A 27474-nucleotide genomic window follows, 5' to 3' on the forward strand; every position below is an offset into this window, starting at 1 on the left:
AATTTGTCAACAATACTGTAATTTTTGAGGTTAGATCGGGTCAAGTTGGTTTGAAGGGATTTTTGAAAAGCTGTTTGGATCAAACCGCCTGCCAAAGGTCATCCGAGTCAGTGCATTGACGGGAAAACAAGTTTGTTGGTTTATGTCCCTCAGATGTGCTGAGTAGCAGACCAAATTCATTTGATTTATTAACATAAATTATGGAAGGAAGAAAAACAAAACCACCCCACATTCGAGAAACTGAAATTGGAAAATTGCTCGATTGTCTCATCAGAATCATTTTTCTTTTTTTTTTTTTTTTTTGCCTTAACAGCAAAACACTGGAAATAGAAGACGGCAACAATTATATATCATGAGGAGACAGAGATGTACTCTACCTTCAGCTCGGCTGTCATCCACCATGGGGCAGGACGTCCTTATGGAGACGTAGCTGGACTCGGAGTGACTGCCACGGCTATCCACTGCATAAAGAGTGAACCTGAAATGACAAGAAAGAAACTTGTAATATATACAAACCCTCTTCATTTTTTTTCGGTTGAATTTTGAATTTTAAAGAGTCGAAATTGAAGATAAACTATGTTTCAAAATTTAATTGGAATTTTTATTGTGTTTTGGGGGGGGGATAATCCTTTTTTTTTTTCTATTTTTTTTGTCATTAAAAAGGGACGTTTTTGTGGTTGGTACACTAATTGTAAGTGTGTATTGTGTTTTTTATGTTCTTTTCTTTCCTTTTTTCTTTTCTTAGTTTATTTCGAACATGACATACATACATCATTATACATTCATCATTTTGCAATACACAATACATCATGTCCGAAAAGGAGTAGGAAGAAGCAAAGCTTATTTAATCCTACCCCTTTTCCACTTCAGAGCGCCCACAATATATACAATTATTCACTGACCTTCTTTACAGCAAAATATCAAAATAGCAAAATGACATCTATGAGTGATTAACACAGCAGTTTTCTAACATCCATCCATCCATCCATCATCTTCCGCTTATCCGAGGTCGGGTCGCGGGGGCAGCAGCCTAAGCAGGGAAGCCCAGACTTCCCTATCTCCAGCCACTTCGTCTAGCTCTTCCCGGGGGATCCGAGGCGTTCCCAGGCCAGCCGAGAGACATAGTCTTCCCAACATGTCCTGGGTCTTCCCCGTGGCCTCCTACCGGTTGGACGTGCCCTAAACACCTCCCTAGGGAGGCGTTCGGGTGGCATCCTGACCAGATGCCCGAACCACCTCATCTGGGTCCTCTCGATGTGGAGGAGCAGCGGCTTTACTTTGAGTTCCTCCCGGATGGCAGAGATTCTCACCCTATCTCTAAGGGAGAGCCCCGCCACACGGCGGAGGAAACTCATTTCGGCCGCTTGTACCCGTGATCTTATCCTTTCGGTCATGACCCAAAGCTCATGACCATAGGTGAGGATGGGAACGTAGATCGACCGGTAAATTGAGAGCTTTGCCTTCCGGCTCAGCTCCTTCTTCACCACAACGGATCGGTACAACGTCCGCATTACTGAAGACGCCGCACCGATCCGCCTGTCGATCTCACGATCCACTCTTCCCTCACTCGTGAACAAGACTCCTAGGTACTTGAACTCCTCCACTTGGGGCAGGGTCTCCTCCCCAACCCGGAGATGGCACTCCACCCTTTTCCGGGCGAGAACCATGGACTCGGACTTGGAGGTGCTGATTCTCATTCCGGTCGCTTCACACTCGGCTGCGAACCGATCCAGTGAGAGCTGAAGATCCCGGCCAGATGAAGCCATCAGGACAGTTTTCTACTTAATTATTTAAATCATTATTAACATACAAAGATGAAGACTATCTTATTTTCAATAAGTTTGAAAGTGTTTCTCATAATACTTCTTCTTTGCCCTTTGTAAGCACTATTAATTTAAACATCCTCTTAAACTGGATCATATCAGTACAATGTTTAACTTCTTTACTTAATCCATTCCATAATTTAATTCCACATACTGATATGCTAAAAGTTGTAAGTGTTGTACGGGCATACAAATGTTTTAAGTTAGATTTTCCTCTGTTTGATTTAATAAAATAAAAAAATAAATAAAAAATGAACAAAAAATTCTTCTGCAGCCCGGTACCAATCGGGCCACGGCCCGGTGGTTGGGGACCACTGTTTTAAACCGTTCAATTAAGTGTTTTTTTCATCATTTATTCTCTACAAAAAACCTTCCGTTAAAGGAAAAAAAATGTACGACGGAATGACAGACAGAAATACCCATTTTCTTAATATGTATATATAGATGTATTTATTAAAAGGTAAATTGAGCAAATTGGCTATTTCTGGCAATTTATTTAAGTGTGTATCCAACTGGTAGCCCTTCGCATTAATCAGTACCCAAGAAGTAGCTCTTGGTTTCAAAAAGGTTGGTGACCCCTGGTCTACACATATTGTCTACTTGTAAGAACTCTGTGATTGTGCGCTGCCGAACATGCTCCTATGCTCATAAAACCAGCAATGTCACGACGTGGACTTACTTATAGCAAAAATTCCAGAATCAAGGCCATTACACCTTCCAAAAAATGAGTGCACTCGGTGCCACAAAGTCAACAGCGGGCAAAAAGACCATCCGCATTGTCCCTTCTGAACTCCACGAGTTCTCCCCTTTGGAAATGTCAGCTATTACGATATATCTATTTTTTTAGGGGGTGGGGGGTGTATCAGTGACAGACTTCATGACCGCTTAGTACCCTGATAATATCGCACAGAATAAACCGTTTGAGACGGACGCACAAAACATCTCATGCCACGCAGCTCGGAACGGAAACCGTCTCACCTTTACGTGGCCTTTAGAAAATGTCAAGGTGTGCGGTTGTGAATGAAAAGTATGGAAGGAAACTGACCATGTGGAATTCAAATATAAAAGGATGGCAACGATTTTGACGTCAATATATTTTCTGTGGCGACGGAAATGAAGCAGGAACAAGGACGATTGGACGTACTTTTACTCGAAACCACCGATATCAAGTTTAACGCATTAAAGGGGAACATTATCACCAGACCTATGTAAGCGTCAATATATACCTTGATGGTGCAGAAAAAAGACCATATATTTTTTTAACCGATTACCGAACTCTAAATGGGTGAATTTTGGCGAATTAAACGCCTTTCTGTTTATCACTCTTTGTGCGATGACGTCAGAACGTGACGTCACCGAGGTAATACAGCCGCCATTTTCATTTTCAACACATTTTAAACATTGGGTCTCAGCTCTGTTATTTTCCATTTTTTCGACTATTTTTTGTAACAACACTAACAGGGAGGGATTCAAGTTGCACCACTGGCCCGAAGATGCGAAAGTGTCAGCCGCCAGACCCCCATTGAATGTGCCAAAGTGTCTCCACATTTTACCGGCGATGACAGACATGGCACAGAGATGTATGGATAACCTGCAGATGCATTTGCAACGATAAAGTCAACTAAATCACAAAGGTGAGTTTTGTTGATGTTGACTTATGTGCTAATCAGACATATTTGGTTGCGGCGTGACTGCCAGCTAATTGATGCTAACATGCTACGCTAATCGACGCTAACATGCTATTTACCGGCGGTGCTAAAGCAGACATGGCACAGAGATGTATGGATAACCTTCAGATGCATTTGCAACCATAAAGTCAACTAAATCACAAAGGTGAGTTTTGTTGATGTTGACTTATGTGCTAATCAGACATATTTGGTTGCAGCGTGACTGCCAGCTAATTGATGCTAACATGCTACGCTAATCGACGCTAACATGCTATTTATCGGCGGTGCTAAAGCAGACATGGCACAGAGATGTATGGCTAACCTGCAAATGCATTTGCAACTATAAAGTCAACGAATTCTGAAAGGTGAGTTTTGTTGATGTTGACTGCCAGCTAATCGATGCTAACATGCTGCGTTAATCGACGCTAAAATGCTATTTACCGGCGGTGCTAAAGCAGACATGACACAGAGATGTATGGATAACCTGCAGATGCATTTGCAACTATAAAGTCAACAAATTCTGAAAGGTGAGTTTTGTTGATGTTGACTGCCAGCTAATCGATGCTAACATGCAGCGCTAATCGATGCTAACATGCTATTTACTGGCGGTGCTAAAGCAGACATGGCACAGAGATGTATGGATAACCTGCAGATGCATTTGCAACTATATTACGTTCCCTTCCACCCACATTTAATGCGAAAAAAACACTTACCAATCGAAGGATTTAAGTTGCTCCAGTGTCACGAGATGCCAAAGTCCTGATCGTTTGGTCCGCACATTTTACCGGCGATGCTAACGCAGCTATTCGGCCATGCTAGGGCTATGAATAGCGTCAATAGCTATTCGCTCAATAGCTTCAGTTTCTTCTTCAATACTTTCATACTCCAACCATCTGTTTCAATACATGCGTAATCTGTTGAATCGCTTAAATCGCTGAAATCCGAGTCTGAATCCGAGCTAATGTCGCTATATCTTGCTGTGCTATTCGCCATTGTTTGTTTACATTGGCAGCACTGTGTGACGTCACAGGGAAATGGATAATCGCATCGCAAATAGCAAAAATCAAGCACTTTAAAGCTTTTTTAGGGATATTCCGGGACCGGTAAAATTTTGAAAAAAACTTCTAAAAAATACAACAAGCCACTGGGAACTGATTTTTATTGTTTTTAACCCTTTTGAAATTGTGATAATGTTCCCCTTTAATGGTTTTCCCTTTAAAGATTGCACTTTCTCTGAACTCAAGATGGTGAGCGGGAGGGGAAAAAAAAAAAAAAAACACAGTCAAACGACAACTCCCCTGTTAGCTTTGTTGCACCTGTGTCACCTCGTAATATGTTTTATCCGGCGCGGCCGCGCCAGGCATGGACATCGGGGCCAGGAGTCGAATACGTCGGTGTAAGTGAAAGCACCTGTTGCTCATGGAAACTGTTACTGCATGTCTGCTTGTTTATGCAGCGGCTGGCTGGGCGAGGTTTCTTATATTTGCAAAGTGTTGCGCTTGTACGGTAGTTCATGTCCAATAATATGGGCCAAATGCAGAAACAATACGTATTTGCAGTTTAGTGGAAGTCACACACATGCACGATTGTGTTGGAATAAAACATCAAGAAATAAAAAATGTAAACAATTTAAGTACACCGGGTATACATTACAAACAGAATACAGTAGGAAGGGGAGTCATTTGTCCCCATTTGTTGCGGTTTACCTTACAAATGCAGTTGGACCAGATCGTAGTAGTGTCTTGAATATCTTAATGTTTAGTGGCGATTCCAACTTTGATCACACCATCAGTTGCTATATAGCAGGGGTCGGGAATCTTTTTGGCTGAGAGAGCCCGGAATCCAAATATTTTTAAATGTATTTCCGTAAGAGCCATATAATATTTTTTTCAACACTAAACCCAACATTTTTAAGTAAGACCAACATTTCTAGAGTATAATAAGTCTCTTATTCTTTGTAATAACATTGTTATTCTGACGCTAACTGTGGAAGGGGCGTGGCCTGCGGGCCTGCAGCGAAGCAGGGTGATGCCGGGACAGGCCTCGAAATCAGCGACAGGTGCGTAGATAACAAGGCCCACCTGGGCCTTGTTATCTAACAGAACAATGACCCCAAACACACATCAAAAGTGGTAAAGGAATGGCTAAATCAGGCTAGAATGAAGGTTTTGGAATGGCCTTTCCAAAGTCCTGATTTAAATATGTGGACAATGCTGAAGAAACAAGTCTATGTCAGAAAACCAACTGCTGAACTGCATGAACTTTGTCAAGGGGAATGATCAAAAATTCAACCAGAAACTTGTGGATGGCTATCAAAAACACCGCATTGCAGTGAAACTTGCCAAAGGACATGTAACCACATATTAACATTGCTGTATGTATACTTTTGACCCAGCAGATTTCCTCACATTTTCAGTAGACCCATAATAAATTCATAAAAGAACCAAACTTCATGAATGTTTTTTTCTGACCAACAAGTTTGTGCTACAATCACTCTATCACAAAAAAATAAGAGCGGTAGAAATATTTGGAAACTCAAGACAGCCATGACATTATGTTCTTTTCAAGTGTATGTGAACAGCGGAATGACGCACAAGACAGAACTTGAGTTGAATTGGGCCAGTTGATAACATTAAATTGGCAATAAAAGTTAAAAAGAGCATCAGACTTTGTGTCACTTCTTCTGAATGCTACCATGCGTCATATTACTTTCATTTGTTTTTATGTAAAAAATGATCAATTATATTAAGGGAAACTCCGCAATTCAACTGGTGGTGAGCTATAAGGAGTTTGACAACCGACCCATGTGACAACCAAACCCGTACTCCCCTGAACTACAAAAAACAACAGCAACAGAACCAATATTGTAAAAGCTGTAACTCCGCTGATGAGTTCAATGTAAGCAACAGTATGACACCATGAATTGATTAACGTGGACCCCGACTTAAACAAGTTGAAAAACTTATTCGGGTGTTACTATTTAGTGGTCAATTGTACGGAATATGTACTGTACTGTGCAATCTACTAATAAAAGTCTCAATCAATCTAGAGATGTCCGATAATGGCTTTTTTGCCGATACCCGATATTCCGATATTGTCCAACTCTTAATTAGAGATTCTGATGTCAACTTATAACAATATATACAGTCGTCGAATGAACACATTATGCCTTATTTTGTTTTGATGCCCAAAATAAATAGGGCGGTTTAGCTCGGTTGGTAGAGTGGCCGTGCCAGCAACTTGAGGGTCGGAGGTTCGATTCCCGCTTCTGCCAACCTAGTCACTGCCGTTGTGTTCTTGGGCAAGACACTTTACCCACCTGCTTCCAGTGCCACCCACACTGGTTTGAATGTAACTTAGATATTGGGTTTCACTATGTAAAGCGCTTTGAGTCACTAGAGAAAAAGGGCTATATAAATATAATTCACTTCACAAATCAACTCAAGTTATGGAAAAAAAAATGCCTACATGGCACCGCTATATTTATTATTGAAGTCACAAAGTGCATATATTTTTTTAACATGCCTCAAAATAGCAGCTTGGAATTTGGGACATGTTCTCCCTGAGAGAGCATGAGGAGGTTGAGGTGGGCGTGGTTGAAGTGGGGGGGGGGTGTAGGCGGTAGCAAAGTGTGTATATTGTAGCGTCCCGGAAGAGTTAAAGCTGCAAGGGGTTCTGGGTATTTGTTCTGCTGTGTTTGTGTTGCGATACGGTGCGGATGTTCTCCCGAAATGTGTTTGTCATTCTTGTTTGGTGTGGGTTCACAGTGTTAAAGTTGTTTATACGGCCACCCTCAGTGTGACCTGTATGGCTGTTGACCAAGTATGCATTTGCATTCACTTGTGTGTGTGAAAAGCCGTAGATATTATGTGATTGGGCTGGCACGCAAAGGCAGTGCCTTTAAGGTACTTCTCCCTACATCCGTGTACATAGTGGCGTTTTAAAAAGTCTGAAATTTTACTTTTTGAAACCGATACCGATATTACATTTTAAAGCATTTATCGGCCGATAATATCGGCAGTCCGATATTATCGGACATCTCTAAATAAATCAATCAATCACACATCAACAGCTCCGTCGACCTTTTAAAGCCCATGCAGCATGGAGGCCCACATTTTTGGGGAATATCCTGCGGAATGGGAATCAAATTTTCTTTTAATTCCATAATTGGGACAGAGTTTTGTCATTTTCTTTGAATAGTGTAAGCCCACACTGTGACTGTGACATTTTTTCCAAGATGGCGCTGCTGTAGTGGCTGCTGTTGGCAGGAGCTCTGTGCTCGTGTATCATCCTTTTATGTTTCCGTCTTGTTTTCATGTGTTATTATATTTTCCTGCCTTTTGGTCCGGGACCCTTTGGGACTGTGTGACAAGGGGTGTCACTTTCGTGACCTCTGTGGTGCTTTTTTTGTGGACTTCTGAATCTGCCTCCCGGGAGCCTTTTGGCCATGGAGACCAGCTGCTGGGTGTCTGCCACACCGGAGTCGGTTTGGAGGGACTGGAGGAGATGCGGATGAGGGGACAGGGCTGCGGAGCTGGCACTGAGCGACGGGATGGAAAGGCTTCGCTGTGTCTTGACTGGGTGAGCAGGTGTCGGACACCTCAGTCACCTTGGACGTATCCTCGCTCATCCATAAGGACTGGACACTGGCCGAGAGTGGAGTCGGCTCTCTAGGTTGCTTTGTTGGGTCTGCTCCTGTCTCTGGCCATGCTCCCTCCACCCCAGCGGACGATGGCGTGGAACACCACAGAGGCCACCACAGTGGATATGTTTCTTTTACTTTTTATTCATAGCTGTATGTAGAAGTGTCTGGTTCTATCTGGTGATTTAATGTCTTTAACGTCCTATGTGTTCTTTGATGTTTAATGTTTCCCTTTTACACACATGTAAGAGGGATGTGTTCTATGGCTATGAGTTGTTTTTTCCCTTGGCCTCAGTCTGCACCCCCTCTCCAGGGCCCAGGCTAAGACCCATTTTTTTATTTTATTTCAATCTTCTATTCCCCCCACCCCCCACCCTTGTTTACCTGTATCTCACCTTTTTTGTAAGGGGCGCTGGAAGCCGGCAGACCCGTCAGCGATCCTGTTCTGTCTCCCTGTAATGTTTGTCTGATCTTGAATGGGATTGTGCTGAAATTTTTAATTTTCCTGAAGGAACTCTCCTGACGGAATAAATAAAGTACTATCTAATCTAATCTAATCTAATAAATCAATAGAACTACACGGCCCAGAGGCTGAGAGTTGCTTCCAGCAGCTGTTTTCCGCCAGAAGAATTCTAAGAACAGTAATGGAAGGAGCAAATACCAACGGAGAAACCGATGTGGTAGAATATGAATTACAGTGCAAAGTAAAAAACAATATATCCATCAAATTTACAGAACTGTCAGGTAGTCCCGAATATCATAATAATATAGTATTACCGAACGCTATTACAGGTGATTTTGACTGACTAAACACATTGTGCAGTATTCTGCTTGTAAAACTTATTTTGTACTAATCAAGTACAGCCCTCTCTCGCCACATCTCACTTTGAAGTTTGCGGCTTGACATATGTATTTTTTAAATTTTAAATTGTTTTTAAACATGTTCCAGGTATTGTTGGCCTAAATCAAGCATTTGCAAGCACACCAACGGCAAAATTCACAAAAAAATATCAATACTACAGTAGTATTGGCAACTATATTGATTCAGAGCGATCAGCCTCAAGCCGAATTACATGCTAAAAAATGCTGGGTTATTTTGATAACCCAATTTATTTGTGAGTGTTAGGTTGAATTGTTGATTCATTTCTATGAAGAGCAATCAATTTTTTTGGGTTATAAGGGTATAATTTTAACTCCATTTTTGGGTTTTCAAAACTATGAACCATTTTTGTGTTGTTTCACATTTTTGGGTGAAAGGCTTTTTTTTTAAAATTAATAAGCTACTTTATTCTTGAAAGGGAATTGTATTAAGAATTAATTTCATTAATTTTATTTACAATCACACATCTTCCATCCATCCATCCATTCATTTTCTTCCGCTTATCCGAGGTTGGGTTGCGGGGGCGGCAGCCTAAGCAGAGAAGCCCAGACTTCCCGATCTTCCCCTTGGCCTCCTGCCGGTCGGACGTGCCCAAAACACCTTCCTCGGGAGGCGTTCGTGTGGCATCCTGAGCAAATGTCCGATGTATATATATATATATAAAAATATATAAATACATACATACATATACGTACACATACATACATATATACACATACATACATATGCATATATATATATAGATATAGACACCCACACACACACATTTTATACATACATACATACATATATACATACATATATATATATATCTCTATATATATACATCTATATATATGTCTTGATTGGATTATCCAGAGAATAGTGCTCGATACCGTGGTAGAGTGCAATATGTAGGTGTGGGAAAAAAATCACAAGACTACTTCATCTCTACAGATCTGTTTCATGAGGGGTTCCCTCAATCATCAGGAGATTTTAATGGAAGCATTCACATACAATGGTTTACATAGAGCACAGAGTGGGTGGGTACAGGCAGGCGTAGGGTGTGGTGATTGGCTCATGTGTTACCTAGGAGGTGTTTCTGTCTGTGGCGGCATGTTGAAATGATTTCACTGCGCTTGTTGAGGGATGATAGATCTGGATGATATATAATAAACAGTTTCTCTTTTAAGCATAGGTTGCATCTTTTATTACCACTGTTATAAGGTGTGCTGGATGCAAGAATTTGCCATGTTATTGAATATTCAACATTATTGTCTTTGAGGTTCCAAATGTGTTTGCTGAGTTCTGTAGAATTCTGCAAAGTCTGGTTTCTAAAGGAGGCGTTGTGATTATTCCATCTTGTTTTGAACGCTCCTTCGGTTAATCCTACGTACGTGTCGGATGTGTTAATGTCCTTGCGTATTATCTTTGCTTGGTAAACGACTGATGTCTGTAAGCACCTTCCGTTGAGAGGGCAATCACCCACTCTGTGCTCTATACAAACCATTGTATGTGAATGCTTCCATTAAAATCTCCTGATGATTGAGGGAACCCCTCATGAAACAGATCTGTAGAGATGAAGTAGTCTTGTGATTTTTTTCCCACACCTACATATATCCATATATATATCTTTGTTGATTGTCCAGAAATTAGTGCTCGATACCGTGGTAGAGCGCAATATATATGAGTGGGAAAAATCACAAGACTACTTCATCTCTACAGAACTGTTTCATGAGGGGTTCCCTCAATCATCAGGAGATTTTAATGGGAGCATTTACATACAATGGTTTATATAAGGCACAGAGTGGCTCATGTGTTACCTAGGAGGTGTATCCGTCTGTGGCGGCATGTTGAGATGATTTCACTGTGCTTGTTGAGGGATGACAGGTCTGGATGATATATAATAAACAGTTTCTCTTTTAAGCATAGGTTGCATATTTTATTACCACTGTGGTAAGGTGTGCTGGATGCAAGAATTTGCCATGTTATTGAATATCCAACATTATTGTCTTTGAGGTTCCAAATGTGCTTGCTGAGTTCTGTAGAATTCCGCAAGGTCTGGTTTCTAAAGGAGGCCTTGTGATTATTCAGTCTGGCCTTAAACGCTCCTTCGGTTAATCCTACGTACGTGTCGGATGTGCTAATGCCCTTTGCTTGGTAAACGACTGATGTTTGTAAGCACCCCCCGTTGAGAGGGCAATCAGGTTTCTTGCGACAGTTACATTCCTTATTGGTTTCAGAGTCGTTTAGTCTGCGGGTAGGCAGTCCTTTTGCAATTGCTTTGTTGTGGTTTGAAATGATTTGTTGCATGTTGTTCATACAGCTGTATTTTCTGTAGTTTGACCTCCTTATTTCCTGTTTTGCTCTGTCACCATGGTTGCATATTGTTTCCATCTGCTACTCTCGGTTTACACACACCTGTTTTGCTAATCACCTGCTTTATTTAAGACTGCCCCTTTTGTTAGTTCATTCTCGGATCCTAAAAGTTTGCTTTCACACAACAGTTGATGACTTGCCTTCCATGATTATACTCGCTAACTCTCGTGCTGCATTTTGTTTTTCCCTAGCTTTCATGCTAGTAGTTTTTGTTATCCCTTTTTGTGCCTTTGTGCCAAGTTTAGTGTTTCTGTTTGTTTCTCTAGCTCCCACGCTAGCGCCATTTGTTTCCCTTATTTGCCTAGCACCATTGTTTTTGTTCATGGCCTATTTATTAGTTTAATAAATCCTTACTTTCTTACATTACGCTGTGTTCTTGTCCGACGCGTCCACAGAGGAACAAATCCGGCATCGCTATGCCACGCAAGTCTAACATAAATATTGTTTATGTTTATAATAATCTTTTTCTGTGAAGAAATGTTTAGAATTAAGTTCATGAATCCAGGTGGATCTCTATTACAATCCCCAAAGAGGGCACTTTAAGTTGATGATTACTTCTATGTGTAGAAATCTTTATTTAAAATTGAATCACTTGTTTTTAGTTACTTTTTTTAATCTTTTTTTCCAAATAGTTCAAGAAAGACCACTACAAATGAGTAATATTTTGCACTGTTATACACTTTAATAAATCAGAAACTGATGACATCGTGCTGTATTTTACTTCTTTATCTCTTTTTTTCAACCAAAAATGCTTTGCTCTGATTAGGGGGTACTTTAATTAAAAAAATGTTCTCAGGGGGTACATCACTGAAAAAAGGTTGAGAACCATTCGCCCTATCATGTCTAGTGCACAAATACGGTATCATTACAGTGGATGTCAGGTGTAGATCCACCCATGGCGTTTGTTTAGATTGTGATGCCGGTGAGCTATGGTGTGTAGTGAAGCATGTTTAGCTATTCCTCGTCCTGCAGGGATGATACTTGTAAGAAACTTACTTTATTTGTCGCCATGGAGACCAGGATTAGTGATTTAGAAGTAGCTAAAACACTGCAGACTGGGGCTGGACTTTAGCCGCTAGTTAGCTAGCTTAATGCGCCAAAAGCGCCTCTTCCTGAAGGCGTTTATGTCATGCCTGCTAATCTGGATTTATGTTTGATCATGTTTTGTTTTGTTTTTGGACTCTTGCTTTACGTTTTGCATTTCCTGGTTTTGTTAGTTTCAATGCCAACCCATTGATTTTCACCTTACCATCCTAGTCTCGCCCCGTCCCTCAGCTCTCACACATGTTTCTCATTTAAGGATTTTACTTTCTGTCCATCAGTCTGGGATTTTTGCATGTGCTTGCCTTCATGCCTTCACGATTACCTGCTACGCACCCTGCTATCCATGCCCCTATTTTCGGTCACAGTAAATATTTTTGTTTTAGTTGTTCATAGATCTGCCACGGTGCAAAGTTACGTTTATAGTTTATCGTGTTTCATGCCATCGAGCAGGTGTTTTGTTTTTCTGTTTGTATTTTTGTAGCCAAGTTTTGTACCTCTTTGTGAGCGCCGTTAGTTTGTTTATTTTTGTATTTAGTGGTCAAATAAACAACCATGTACTTACACTCTCGTCCGGCTCGTCCCGTATCCTCTCTGTATCGAAGAAGCAAAAATAACCACAGTCCAGGCTTGACAGTTTAAGTGTTATAACTTCACCCTTACCGCTAGTTTTTAAGCCAAATTGGGTCCGTTCTCCCCTTTTCTGTCCACGCACTGAGTCTGCTTGTAAGTACTCCGTGATTGTGCACTGCCGAACGTGCTCCTCTGCTCGTAAACCAACAATGACATGACGTGACGACGACGGTTGGCGGACCGGTATTTTTCAGAAGCGGTATAGTACCGAATACGATTCATTAGTATCACGGTACTATATTAATACCGGTATTAGTACCCTATCACAGTGGTTCTCAAATGGAGGTACGCGTACCCCTAGAGGTACTTGAAGGTATGCCAAGGGGTACGTGAGATTTTTGAAACATTTTCTTAAAAATGCAACAATTCAAAAACCCTTTATAAATATATTTATTGAATAATACTTCAACAAAATATAAATGTAAGTTAATAAACTGAAAAGATATGCAACAATGCAATATTCAGTGTTGAGAGCAGGGTTTTTTTGTGGACATGTTCCATAAATATTGTTTATGTTTAAAATAATTGTTTTTTTTGTGAAGAAATGTTTAGAATTAAGTTGATGAATCCAGATGGATCTCTAATACAATCCCCAAAGAAGGCACTTTAAGTTGATTACTTCCATCCATCCATCCATCATCTTCCGCTTATCCGAGGTCGGGTCGCGGGGGCAACAGCCTAAGCAGGGAAACTCAGACTTCCCTCTCCCCAGCCACTTCGTCTAGCTCTTCCCGGGGGATCCCGAGGCGTTCCCAGGCCAGCCGAGAGACATAGTCTTCCCAACGTGTCCTGGGTCTTCCCCGTGGCCTCCTACCGGTTGGACGTGCCCTAAACACCTCCCTAGGGAGGCGTTCGGGTGGCATCCTGACCAGATGCCCGAACCACCTCATCTGGCTCCTCTCGATGTGAAGGAGCAGCGGCTTTACTTTGAGTTCCTCCCGGATGGCAGAGCTTCTCACCCTATCTCTAAGGGAGAGCCCCGCCACACGGCGGAGGAAACTCATTTCGGCCGCTTGTACCCGTGATCTTATCCTTTCGGTCATGACCCAAAGCTCATGACCATAGGTGAGGATGGGAACGTAGATCGACCGGTAAATTGAGAGCTTTGCCTTCCGGCTCAGCTCCTTCTTCACCACAACGGATCGGTACAACGTCAGCATTACTGAAGACGCCGCACCGATCCGCCTGTCGATCTCACGATCCACTCTTCCCTCACTCGTGAACAAGACTCCTAGTTATTAGAACTCCTCCATTTGGGGCAGGGTCTCCTCCCCAACCCATGATTACTTCTATGTGTAGAAATCTTTATTCATAATTGAATCACTGGTTTATTTTTCAACAGGTTTTTAGTTACTTTGATTATCTTTTTTTCCAAATAGTTCAAGAAAGACCACCACAAATGAGCAATATTTTGCTCTGTTATACAATTTAATAAATCAGAAACTGATGAAATAGTGCTGTATTTTACTTCTTTATCCCTTTTTTTTTTCAACCAAAAATGCTTTGCTCTGATTAGGGGGTACTTGAATTAAAAAAAAAATGTTCACATGGGGTACATCACTGAAAAAAGGTTGAGAACCACCGCCCGATCATGTCTAGTGCACAAATACGTTAAGAATTACAATTGTTTTCATTGCATTTGCAGTGTTTTAAATTATGTCTATTGAGAGGCGTCCAAGGGTTGCTTATTTTGGTTGTAACATGACCTGTTTGGGCATTGCTCACATAGTTTGTCTGATCTTGTTATTCATTATTGTGAATGCGGTATTCCCCCACGAACCTCACAAAAAAAAAAACAAAAAAAAAAAAAGAAAGAAAGAAGTTTGTATGGGGCTTTGGTGGCTCTTCTGCCCAACAAAACAATGTCAGCCTGTCCGAGTCAAGCTGTTTAAATCATGTGACCGCAGCATACCATTCAGATGGATGCAGATGGATAGAAATAGGTCAATGAAAGGAGAAGATGAGGACAAGCAGGGAGGCGTTTTATCGTGACGTCGGGCCGAGCTGCGTTTTTAAGACGCAATTACAAGGTTGTTGCATGCAGTTATAAAACACTTCATTCCAGGACTTTAGAGTCTCTCCTGTGACGCAAACGTGTCCATGTTTTTGTTTGCCGGGGTTCGAGACGGAGACGGGTAAGTGCTCATTGTGCATTGTGCAGAGACATTAACATATCGCGGGGTAATGGAGGAGAAACATTTTTGAGCTTCAAATCGGTGACAGGAACTGGCCCGAGAAGTTAGGATTTTTTTTCAACGAGAGGTGGCGGCGAAGGGGGGTCGAATAAACAGGGTGTCCAATGATGATAAAGATCGCCTGGGAAGCCAAACGTGGTCTGGCCTGCCACGAGAATGTCAAACATGAAGTAACAAAATTGGCGAGACACGCACAAAACCTTCACGGCCACCCACCATCACATCTAAGTTTTTTTTTTTTTTTTTTTACATAGAAATACCGTAAACAAAATCACAGGCAAGGAAAAACTAACCCTAACCTTGACCCCCCGAAAAGCAGCCGTTTCCTCAATAAGAGGGGACTTGGCCTTTGTCCCCCGGTTTAACAAGCTCTGCTCCAATTAGCTGGTCTTTAGTGTGAAATGTGTCCTTGAAACTGAGCAAAGTCAGGAACACACATTCTCTCACACACGTTAAGCGTCCACTTGTCTGCTCCAACACTTGGTGGGGACCAAGCTGTCAGACCCCACAAGGGTCGTAAGGAATTTAACTCACACACACACACATTCATACATACTTGACCTTAACCCTTAGGAGGTCTTAAACATTTACTCACACGTTTGACCCGAATGACAAACAGGTCAGCTTTCCAAATATGGTCACGATCAAAAGTTTTAGGGCTGGGCGATATATCAATATATCGCGGGTTTGTCTCCGTGCGATATAGAAAATGACTCCGGCTTATTAGTGATTCCCAGAGCCCAAAAAAAGTCTGCGGGCTGTAGAACGTTTTCCGTTCGGGCTCCAGTACTCTGGAATGCCCTCCCGGTAACAGTTCGAGCTGCCACATATGTGGTCCTCTCCAAGGTTCTCATAGTCATCATTGTCACCGACGTCCCACTGGGTGTGAGTTTTCCTTGCCCTTATGTGGGCCAACCGAGGATGTCGTAGTGGTTTGTGCAGCCCTTTGAGACACTAGTGATTTAGGGCTGTATAAATGAACATTGATTGATTGATTGATATATCTTAATATTAGATGTTCTCACGCAGGACCAACCCAAAAAACCTCAATTTTTCATGACAAAAACCTCCCTTTTTCATTATTATTTTTTTCTTTTTTTTAATTAATCCCACCTGTTCCCAATGCCACCAACACTGGTTTAAATGTAACTTTGATATTGAGTTTCACTATGTAAAGCACTTTGAGTCACTAGAGAAAAAGCGCTATATAAATATAATTCACTTCACTCTTAGCTGCGGGCGTACACTTCAGGCTCTCCTCGCTCTTTCCTGTCTCTTCTTCTCGCACATTCTTACATACGTCACAAACTGTCACGTCACACAAGGCAGAGAGCTAGCGCCGTGGCTAACGTTAGCTGCTAACGTAGCCGCTAACGTAGCCGTACGAGAGAAAGATGCTGCGGATCTGGTAACAAATGAAGGAAGACTTAATTCCCAATAAAGAAAAACAGCAGGGTTTCCATCGCCTGGCGGTGGTTCGGCTTCAAGTGGGAATATGTCGAACAGACAACCGTAATTTGTCAAATGTGGGGGGGAAAGCGTTGTTATAAAAAGTAGCATTACTGCTAATATGTAGCATCATTTGAAAAGTCACTCAATAGAGAATGAAGACAATTCCATGACCTTAGTAACATACCACATATTGAAGGATGAATACTATTTGATTTCCTATCATGCAGCTCATTTTAATTGGTCTCTGACAATCTCGCAGTTTATGTTTTGGAAATGACTTGAATGTTTGTGCCATTGCTTAATAACTTTAAAAATATATACTTTTGGTCAACTGACTTAGTTGTGATTTCCCTCTCTGCATGAAAGTTTAAAAGTAGCATATATCAATGCAGTACGAAGAATGTTTTATTGTAGATACATAGAATCATCATACTGCTGTGATTATATGCATCAAGTGTTCATTCAAGGGAAAGGCAAAATATCGTAATATATATCGTATATCGCGATATTTAAAAAAAAAAAGGCAATATCGCCCAGCCCTACATACACTTGTACAGACTCTGGGGAGGCCATAATAAAACCTTAATTGTAGCCTGATTTAGCCATTTCTTTGCCACTTTTCATTTGATCATTGTTCTGTTAAGGCCTACTGAAATGAGATTCTCTTATTTAAACGGGGATAGCAGGTCCATTCTAGGTGTCATACTTGATCATTTCGCGATATTGCCATATTTTTGCTGAAAGGATTTAGTACAGAACATAGACGATAAAGTTCGCAACTTTTGGTAATGATAAAAAAGCCTTGCTTGTACCGGAAATAGCAGACGATATGCGTGTGACGTCACGGGTTGTGGAGCTCCTCACATCTGAACATTGTTTACAATCATGGCCACCAGCAGCTAGAGCGATTCAGACCGAGAAAGCAACGATTTCCCCATTAATTGGAGCGAGGATGAAAGATTCATGGTTGAGGAAAGTGAGAATGAAGGACTAGGAAAAAAAAAAAAAAAGGACAAGAGGGCAGTGGGAGCGATTCAGATAGAGAAGATGCTGTGAGCGGCGCCGTGGCGGCCGTGGGGGTGGCAGGACCGCTCGGGCAGGATAGAGCCATATCGCTTTGAACGGTGATGGTCGATCAGGAGGACGCTGCTGATATTGTTGCTGGAGTAGCACACGACACAGATCACCTTCAGAATAAAGAATGGTATTTTTTTTTTTTATTAATACACATAATACACTGTACTTAGTGTGTGGTCCAATCCAACCGTGCTCGTTTGACATCTCTGTTCCATAGTAAAGCTTGACTGTCATCTTTCGGGAATGTAAACAATGAAACACCGGCTGTGTTTGTGTTGCTAAAGCCGGCCGCAATATACCGCTTCCCACCTACAGCTTTCTTCTTTGATGTCTCCATTGTTCATTGAACAAATTGCAAAAGATTCAGCAACACAGATGTCCAGAATACTGTGGAATTGTGCGATGAAAACAGACGACTTATAGCTGGGAACGATGCTGGGACAAAATGTCCTCTACAATCCGTAACGTCACGCGCACGCGTCATTATACCGAGACGTTTCAGCAGGATATTTCGGCGCAAAATTTAAAATAACAATTTGGTAAACTAACCCGGCCGTATCGGAACGTTAAGATTTCATCATTGAAATATAAACTATCAGACTGCGTGGTCGCTAGTAGTGGGTTTCAGTAGGCCTTTAAAGCACCAGTTCCATTGGCAGCATACTATTACCACCACCATGCGTGATGGTAGGTTTGGTGTTCCTGGGATTAAAGGACTCACCTTTTCTCCTCCAAACATATTGCTGGGTATTGTGGCCAAATACAGCTCAATTTTTGTTTCATCTGACCACAGAACTTTCCTCCAGAAGGTCTTATCTTTGTCCATGTGATGTCAGATGAAACAAAAATGTACGTCAAATTTCAAAACAAGGACTGCATCCTTGGGAGAGCAAAACCCGCATCCCCATGCGACCCGATCGTCACACAAAACTATAAATAAACACATGTGGAGTTTTGTACTTAACAAAAAAGGTGAAATAACTAAAAACATGTTTTATATTTTAGTTCAGGGGTCACCAAACTTTTTGAAACCAAGAGCTACTTCTTGGGTACTGATTAATGCGAAGGGCTACCAGTTTGATACACACTTAAATAAATTGCCAGAAATAGCCAATTTGCTCAATTTACCTTTAATAAATAAATCTATATATATTTTAAAAAATGTGTATTTCTGTCTGTCATTCCGTCGTAAATTTTTTTTCGTTCTACGGAAGGTTTTTTGTAGAGAATACATGATGAAAAAAACACTTAATTGAACGGTTTAAAAGAGAAAACAAAAAAAATGAAAATAAAATAGTTTATCCTCAATTTCGTCTCTTTAAAATTCAAAATTCAACCAAAAAAAATTAATAGAAAAACTAGCTAATTCGAATATTTTTGAAAAAAATAAAAAAATAATTTATGGAACATCATTTGTAATTTTTCCTGATTAAGATTAATTTTAGAATTTTGATGACATGTTTTAAATAGGTTAAAATCCAATCTGCACTTTGTTAGAATATATAACAAATTGGACCAAGCTATATTTCTAACAAAGAAAAATCATTATTTCTTCTAGATTTTCCAGAACAAAATTTTTAAAAGAAATTTAAAAGACTTTGAAATAAGATTTAAATTTGATTCTATGGCTTTTCTAGATGTGCCAGAATATTATTTTTGAATTTTAATCATAATAAGTTTGAAGAAAAATTTCACAAATATTCTTTGTCGAAAAAACAGAAGCTAAAATGAAGAATTAAATTAAAATGTGTTTATTGTTTTTTACAATAATAAAAAAAAAATACTTGAACATTGATTTAAATTGTCAGGAAAGAAGAGGAACGAATTTAAAAGGTAAAACGGTATATGTGTTTAAAAATTCTAAAAATCATTTATGAGGTTGTATTTTTTTCTCTAAAATAGTTTTTCTGAAAGTTATAAGAAGCAAAGTAAAAAAATAAATGAATGTATTTAAACAAGTGAAGACCAAGTCTTTAAAATATTTTCTTCGATTTTCAAATTCTATGAGTTTTGTCTCTCTTAGAATTAAAAATGTCGAGCAAAGCGAGACCAGCTTGCTAGTAAACCAATCAATCAATCAATGTTTAATTATATAGCCCTAAATCACTAGTGTCTCAAAGGGCTGCACAAACCACTACGACATCCTCGGTAGTCGAGCGGGTCTAACATGATACTGTGAAAGTTAAATTCGTAATGGATCCAATGCAGTCGCAAGAGTCCAGTCCAAAGCGGATCCAACACAGCAGCGAGTCCCGTTCATAGCGGAGCCAGCAGGAAACCATCCCAAGCGGAGGCGGATCAGCAGCGCAAAGATGTCTCCAGCCGATACACAGGCAAGCAGTACATGGCCACCGGATCGGACCGGACCCCCTCCACAAGGGAGAGTGGGACATAGGAGAAAAAGAAAAGAAACGGCGGATCAACTGGTCTAAAAAGGGAGTCTATTTAAAGGCTAGAGTATACAAATGAGTTTTAAGGTGAGACTTAAATGCTTCTACTGTGGTGGCATCTCAAACTTTTACCGGGAGGGCATTCCAGAGTACTGGAGCCCGAAATGAAAAAGCTCTATAGCCCGCAGACCTTTTTTGGGCTTTGGGAATCACTAATAAGCCAGAGTCCTTTGAACACAGATTTCTTGCCGGGACATATGGTACAAATGAAACTTAAAAAATAGAGGCAGCTCACTGGTAAGTGCTGCTATTTGAGCTATTTTTAGAACAGGCCAGCGGGCGACTCATCTGGTCCTTACGGGCTACCTGGTGCCTTTGCTCAGATTACTTTTTTGCACACTCTTGGCATTCTCTCGATGAGCCTCAGTAGGAAGTCACCAGAGAGGGTTTTCACTTCACAGGTGTGCTTGAAGCTCATTGAGAGAATGCCAAGAGTGTGCAAATCAGTAAATAGTTATGAAAATAAAGAAAACACATTGAATGAGGAGAAGGTGTGTCCAAAAATTTGGCCTGTACTGTATATCCTAGCCAAACAAAAACAGGCTTTGCTACACATCTTAATATGAAGCCTGGTTAAATAGTAATGTGATGTTAGCACTGCAGCTCACAAAGCTATAGACTTAGACACATTTAATTGATCCACAAGGGAAACTGTCCTATTATAGTCTTGCTAACTCCGTGCTTGACCTTGTAGCACGGTTTTCGAAAGCTCAGCATGCAACGAGGTGGACAAATGCGGAACAAGTGTGCGTGCAAATGAACTGCGTTGCCATTAAAGAGACCCGTTTCCCACTAATCGAATGAGCGAGCGGATGGTTGGACGTCCGAACGAGACATGACAAGACAAGAAAGCTCAGGGTACCAACAGGCACGGTAAGGGAGGGTCAATTAGGACAGTATTTTTGGCATGCCGAGGGAACGCCTTTTCCATGACATCAGCATTTTGGACACACATCAGTTGAGCGGGCCCACAAATCAATCCAGGGCTGCATAGGATTGTTTCTCGCCGCCGCAAGAATTTATGGCAGCTTAGAATATCTGACAAGTTGGGAATCCTCAAATCTTGCAGATCAGCAGCGCTCCGCCGCCCAAAATAATAGTGACAACATCTTATATAGCAGATATTTGAAGTAAATAAGTCTTCTTCTGTCTCTTTGGCAATCAGAGCGGTCCACCGAACTCGCTCATATGGTGCAACCCAGCAGCAATACCTGCTTACTTTCAACAAGTTTCATATGGTCGTCCACTTATTACATTTTGGATGGAGAAGAAGACACTGGAAAGAAAAGAAAGAGGAGGCAAAAGGAAATGAAAACAAAAGAGAATTGATGTACTGCCGAGTTGAGAGCGAGAGCGAGAGAGTGATGGACAACATATAATAAACCCTATCCCCCAAATGCTCATGAGTCATTTTTTGGAAAGGTTGCATGGGTCATTTTAGAACGAACAACTGACCTTTTTTGGTTTTTGAGTGCGTCTTGTGTAACCACTGGCTCAGAAAATTCCGACGCGTATCAAGAAAGAAAAAAAGAGGAAAAGTAGCTCATGCTGTTAATGCGTACACACTTCCCACATTTTGCAGGTAAGCGAAGACAATTCAATGCTTTGCTGCAAATTCGTGCGATTCTGCTGCGGTTTTTCACAGGTCCCCGGCTGCCCAGAAGGGTGAATTGATGGAGAGAAAAACAAAAGGAAATAAAAAAAGGGCTTACAGGCCAACAAAAAAGATGGATGGGGTGGTAAAGGAATTCCAACAAATGGACTGTCTGGTCTAGAGACTCACTTTCGCAGACAATTAGAAGCAGCTGAGGAGTAATCAGGAAGATGCAAGGCAGTTTGTAGGGAATGAGGGAATTGTCTACAAATGCATAGCGCTAGAAAAAAAACAAAAAAAAACAAATGGAAGCTACATAAAACAATCAATGACAACATCCGACTTATGAGAAACAAGGCCAGTGTTTCCCGAACATGTATTTATATATAGCTTCCCAGTAATACATTTGCTACCCTCTCACGACAATCACGTTCCACCAAACATTGGGCCCCATTCCACAATAAGTTCCAAACCTTTCCTCTTATCTTTCTTCCCAAGTGATTTCCATTTATATTCATGATGTATTCATAAACGACCAAATTGTTCCCACCTGCTGTTCTTAAAGGCCTACTGAAATGAGATTTTCTTATTTAAACGGGGATAGCAGGTCCATTCTATGTGTCATACTTGATCATTTCGCGATATTGCCATATTTTTGCTGAAAGGATTTAGTAGAGAACATCCACGATAAAGTTCGCAACTTTTGGTCGCTAATAAAAAAGCCTTGCCTTTACCAGAAGTAGCTGACGATGTGCGCGTGACGTCACGGGTTGTAGGGTTCCTCGCATTGTTTACAATCATAGCCAGCAGCAGCTAGAGCGGTTGGGACAGAGAAAGCGACAATTTCCCCATTAATTTGAGCGAGAATAAAATATTTGTGGATGAGTACGTTTAGAGTGAAGTACTAGAAAAAGAAAAAAAAAAGCGACGGCTCGAGGAGGTGGCAGGCGGCGTTTCAGAGGTAATTAGACACATTTACTAGGATAATTCTGGAAGATCCCTTATCTGCTTATTGTTTTCATAGTGTTTTAGTGAGATTGTAAAGTCATACCTGAAAGTCCGATGGCCGCGGTGAACGCCAGTGTCTCTCAGAGAAGCCGAGGAGCCAAGATCACAGCTGCCTTTTTGAGCTGCAGGATGAGGTCCCATAATCCACTGAAGTCTCCGGTAAGAGCCGACTTAATATCACAATTTTCCCATCCAAAAAGTTGTTGGTTGACGTAGAAAAACACGTTCTCTTGACCGCTCTGTGTTAAAGCTTCACAACAAACAAAGAAACACCGGCTGTGTCTCGGTTGCTGAAGGCAGCTGCAATCCACCGCTTTCCACCAACAGCATTGTTCTTTATAGTCTCCATTATTAATTGAACAAACTGCAAAAGATTCAGCAACACAGATGTCCAATTTACTGTGTAACTATGCGATGAAAAGAGACGGCTTTTAGCCGCGTGTGGTGCTGGGCTAATATGTCCGCTACAACCCGAGACGTCACGCGCACACATGATCATACGCGTCATCATTCCGCGACATTTTCAACAAGAAACTCCGCGGGAAATTTAAAATTGTAATTTAGTCAACTAAAAGGGCCGTATTGGCATGTGTCGCAATGTTAATATTTCATCATTGAAATATAAACTATCAGACTGCGTGGTCGGTAGTAGTGGGTTTCAGTAGGCCTTTAAGTTGCTGAATGCCAAATGGTTAGCGCCTGCATGTCTATCGTAATTTGCATATAAACACGCCCTTATTTCCCCAATGTAAATAAGTATACACCCTTAATTCCGTAATTTGAAGAGGTAAAAGCCCTTAATTACCCATTTAATGGCACAATTCCGGCAGAAAAGCCGAACATCAATCACACAGAGAAAACACAAACAGATTACAGAAGAGAAATTCGTATCATCCCATCCCTCCATCCATTTTCTACCGCTTATTCCTGCAGGGGAAATACATAATGTCAAAACGTAAATTTATGAAAGGGGGAACTGCAGCGTTCAAATAAATATTTGTCACTTCGGGCACGATCTGCGGCATCATGTGTGTGTGTGTGTGTGTGTGTGTGTGTCTGCATGGGTGTGAACGCACACGGTATTTTGCAAAATCTATATATTGCCCATTATGCAAAATGTCAGTCAGGGGGGACTGCAGCATTCAAATAAATATTTGTCACTCCGGGCACGATCTGCGGCATCTTGTGTGTGTGAATGTGTGTGTGTGTGAGTGTTTGCATGGGTGTGAACGCACACGGTATTTTGAAAAATCTATATATTGCTCATTATGCAAAATGTCAGTCTTATCTATCTCTATTTATATACATCTATATATATATGTATCTATAAATCTATCTACGATGTTAATTCAACATTAGAATTTTTTTTTTCCCTTGGCCTCAGTCTGCACCCCCACTACAGGGCCCAGGCTAAGACCGATTTTTTTTATTTTTTTTAATTTTATTTTAATCTTCTATTCTTTTCTCCCCCCCATGTTTACCTGTATGTCATCTTTTTTGTAAGGGGCGCTGGAAGCCGGCAGACCCGTCAGCGATCCTGTTCTGTCTCCCTGTAATGTTTGTCTGATCTTGAATGGGATTGTGCTGAAAATTGTAATTTTCCTGAAGGAACTCTCCTGACGGAATAAATAAAGTACTATCTAATGTAATCTAATCTAATCTAGAAATAAGGGAATTTGTCACACTTAAGAACAAATAGGCCAACCTAAGAGTGCTCTGGAGCACTCGTAAATGTTGTTCTTACCTACCAACAAATCCCAGCTAAGAAAACATTGATGAATACAAAAATGTCCTTAAAGACTTTGTAAGCGGGCCTAAAAATGAAATTTGTTCTTAAGAAAGGTTGCTGAATGGGGCCCATTGACTACTATATTTGTCAGAAAATTAGAGTTGGGGGGTTTGAGCAACAAGGCTTCCGTAGCTAATCAGCACGCAATGCAGAGCAGCTGTCACGATTGGTGAAGCGGTGCTCAGAGCGTGACCCCCCCAAAGAAGCAAAGACAGCAGCCGGGAGGTAAGTAAAATAATATTTAATTACAAAAACTTGTGCAGCAAAAAGGATCAAGCCCTGATTTGCAAACAAGAACAGGTGTCCCGGTTGCCAAACAGACACAGGTTTAGGAGTTAGTGCTCAAATGGCTAGACAGAGGAAGTGAAAATACAAAATAAGAGCACCGGACAGGAACTTAAACACCACTTAGGTGACTATACAACACCATTCCAAAACCAGACTGGCCTGGTAGGACAAACTTAGGGTCTGATTTACTGTATTTTCCAGACCAAATGCCGATAACTGGTCTATTTTTGATCGGCGCATTAAAGGAGTCATATTATCATTATTTTTTTCTAAAGTGAAATCACTTCCTTGTGGTCTATATACCATGTAATGGTGGTTCTTTGGTCAAAATGTTGCATGGATTATGTTTTAAAGATCATCTTCAAGCCGCTGTGGGCGATCTTATTCCCGTGGCTCACCTTTGGCAGCGTCTTCTACCCGTCATCTTTATTTTAGCCGTGTAGCGTGCAAGGACGGGAGTGGAAGAAGTGTCAAAAGATGGAGTTAACTGTTTTGACATTCAGACTTTACTCAAATCAATAACGGAGCAGCATCTCCTCATCTGGAAAAAACCAAACCGGGAATGTGTCCCATGAAAAACCATCCGACCGGAACTCTCTAATAACTGAAGTTACTAGGGTGAATAATGTAAACTCACTACACCGGTATGTTTTAGCGCTTCCATGGCGAGTCTACTGACAGATATAAGTAAGAACTTTACACTACTTTTTATTAGAAATGGCAAAAGCAGAGGATGAATGTCTCATAACAAGAAGATGGCGAAAAAGAAGAAGCTTATCGACTACAGAGTATAAACACAGTCTTTGCTACGTGTTTGTAGTCTGAACAATTTGGCCGGGAGCTATACCGCTCGTTTGGTAGAGCGGCCGTGCCAGTAACTTGGGGGCTGCAGGTTCGATCCCAGCTTGCACCATCCTAGTCACTGCCGTTGTGTCCTTGGGCAAGACACTTTACCCACTTGCTCCCAGTGCCACCCACACTGGTTTTAAATGTAACTTAGATATTGGGTTTCACAATGTAAAGCGCTTTGAGTCACTTGAGAAAAGCGCTATATAAATAAAATTAACTTCACTTCAATTTTTCAGGATTCATGCAGATCCCAAATACAGATCAGCAGGTAGCAGAAGGCAAGAAAAGTTGCTTTTGCATTATATTGCGAAATAAAGCGCCAGATAATATGTCTTTCCTTATGTACATACACCATAAATACATTTTCAGGGGTCCCCAGACTTTTTGACTGTATGTATATATATATATATATATATATATATATATATATATATATATATATATATATATATATATATATATATAAATAAAATAACATGCAAACGCATACACAAGTCTCCAAAACGTTAACCACCATGTTACTACAATAAAAAAAACCTAAAGAAAATATTAAAAGTTGTACTGTTTTTATTATATATATATATATATATATATATATATATATATATATATATATATATATATATATATATATATATATATATATATATATATATACACATATATATATATATACACACACATACACTCACACATATATATATTCCTTGCGCACTAATTGACTAAAAGAGCACGCACTTGTTGCTGATGATGTCACGCTATCCATGGTAAAATGTATTTTACAAAAATATGATTTGACTGACCGGCTAGGAGACACAACAGGTAACAACAGTAAAATGGATTAGAAAGGACAGATTTAAAAAATGTTTAAATATAATAAAATAATTTTTTTAAATTTTAACTTGGGACTTCCCGCGGGCCGGATTTTGGACACTGACGGGCCGTATCTGGTTCACGAGCCATAGTTTGGGGACCCCTGATCTAAAGCTTTAGCGCCTTACATTTAAAATGCTGGGTTTCGCTGTTTTCCTTACAAAAAGGTCCAATCCAAATTGTATCATGAAGTTATCACTTCAAATTGTATTTTTCTTTTCTACTTTTAAAAAGTTCATTTAATTTGTTTATTAATATTTTTTTTTCCAAATGTTCCTAACGGTATTTTATTTTCAATGGTCATTTAAAAAAAAAAAAAAAAAAAAAAGGTCAGCTTTTGAAATGGGAGTCTGACGTACAAAATGAAAGAGAAACACTGCTGCCAAAGCAGCCTTGGTCACGATCAAGTCGAAAGCCAATTCCACTGGAGGCTTTATCTGGCTCTTGATTTAGACAGTGAGCTTGGCTGCAAACAGATGTGCCTTCAGACGTAATTTCTACGTAAATTCTCCCCTTATCAGTCCAAAACAACACGGTGGAGAATGCATAAACAAAGATAACAGTGCAACAAAAATTTCAATTGCACTCTATTTTTTGCAGTATTTTTTTTTTTTTTTCCAATAAAAGGCCAGATTCCTTAGATTAAGCCAATGGTCATTCCTCAAATAGTAGTTTTTAGGGAAAGCCATCCTTGTGAAGTTAAGTTTATTACTGAGTCTTTTTGATGTGTGTATTGTTTATGTTGTCATATAATCCAAATGATTAAAAGGGGGTACATTTCCCACAGCTTTGGATCAAGGTGGCTTCTTTGAGGGACAAAGGTAAGGTTCTCAAAACATACCAAGGCCACCAAAC

General features: G+C 40.5%; 1 protein-coding gene across 2 annotated transcripts in view; it reads right to left on the bottom strand.

Annotated features, from left to right (window-relative positions):
- Window positions 1-27474, bottom strand: part of LOC133536148 (astrotactin-2-like) — a 747946-nt gene that overhangs the window by 37811 nt on the left and 682661 nt on the right. For both annotated transcript variants that reach the window (XM_061876407.1, XM_061876406.1), the window contains exon 21: window positions 378-478. In XM_061876407.1, coding sequence (XP_061732391.1) covers window positions 378-478 — 101 coding nt within the window. The remainder of the gene's footprint in view (window positions 1-377; window positions 479-27474) is intronic.

Source organism: Nerophis ophidion, linkage group LG17 (genome assembly GCF_033978795.1).
Source record: "Nerophis ophidion isolate RoL-2023_Sa linkage group LG17, RoL_Noph_v1.0, whole genome shotgun sequence".
Lineage (NCBI taxonomy): Eukaryota > Metazoa > Chordata > Actinopteri > Syngnathiformes > Syngnathidae > Nerophis > Nerophis ophidion.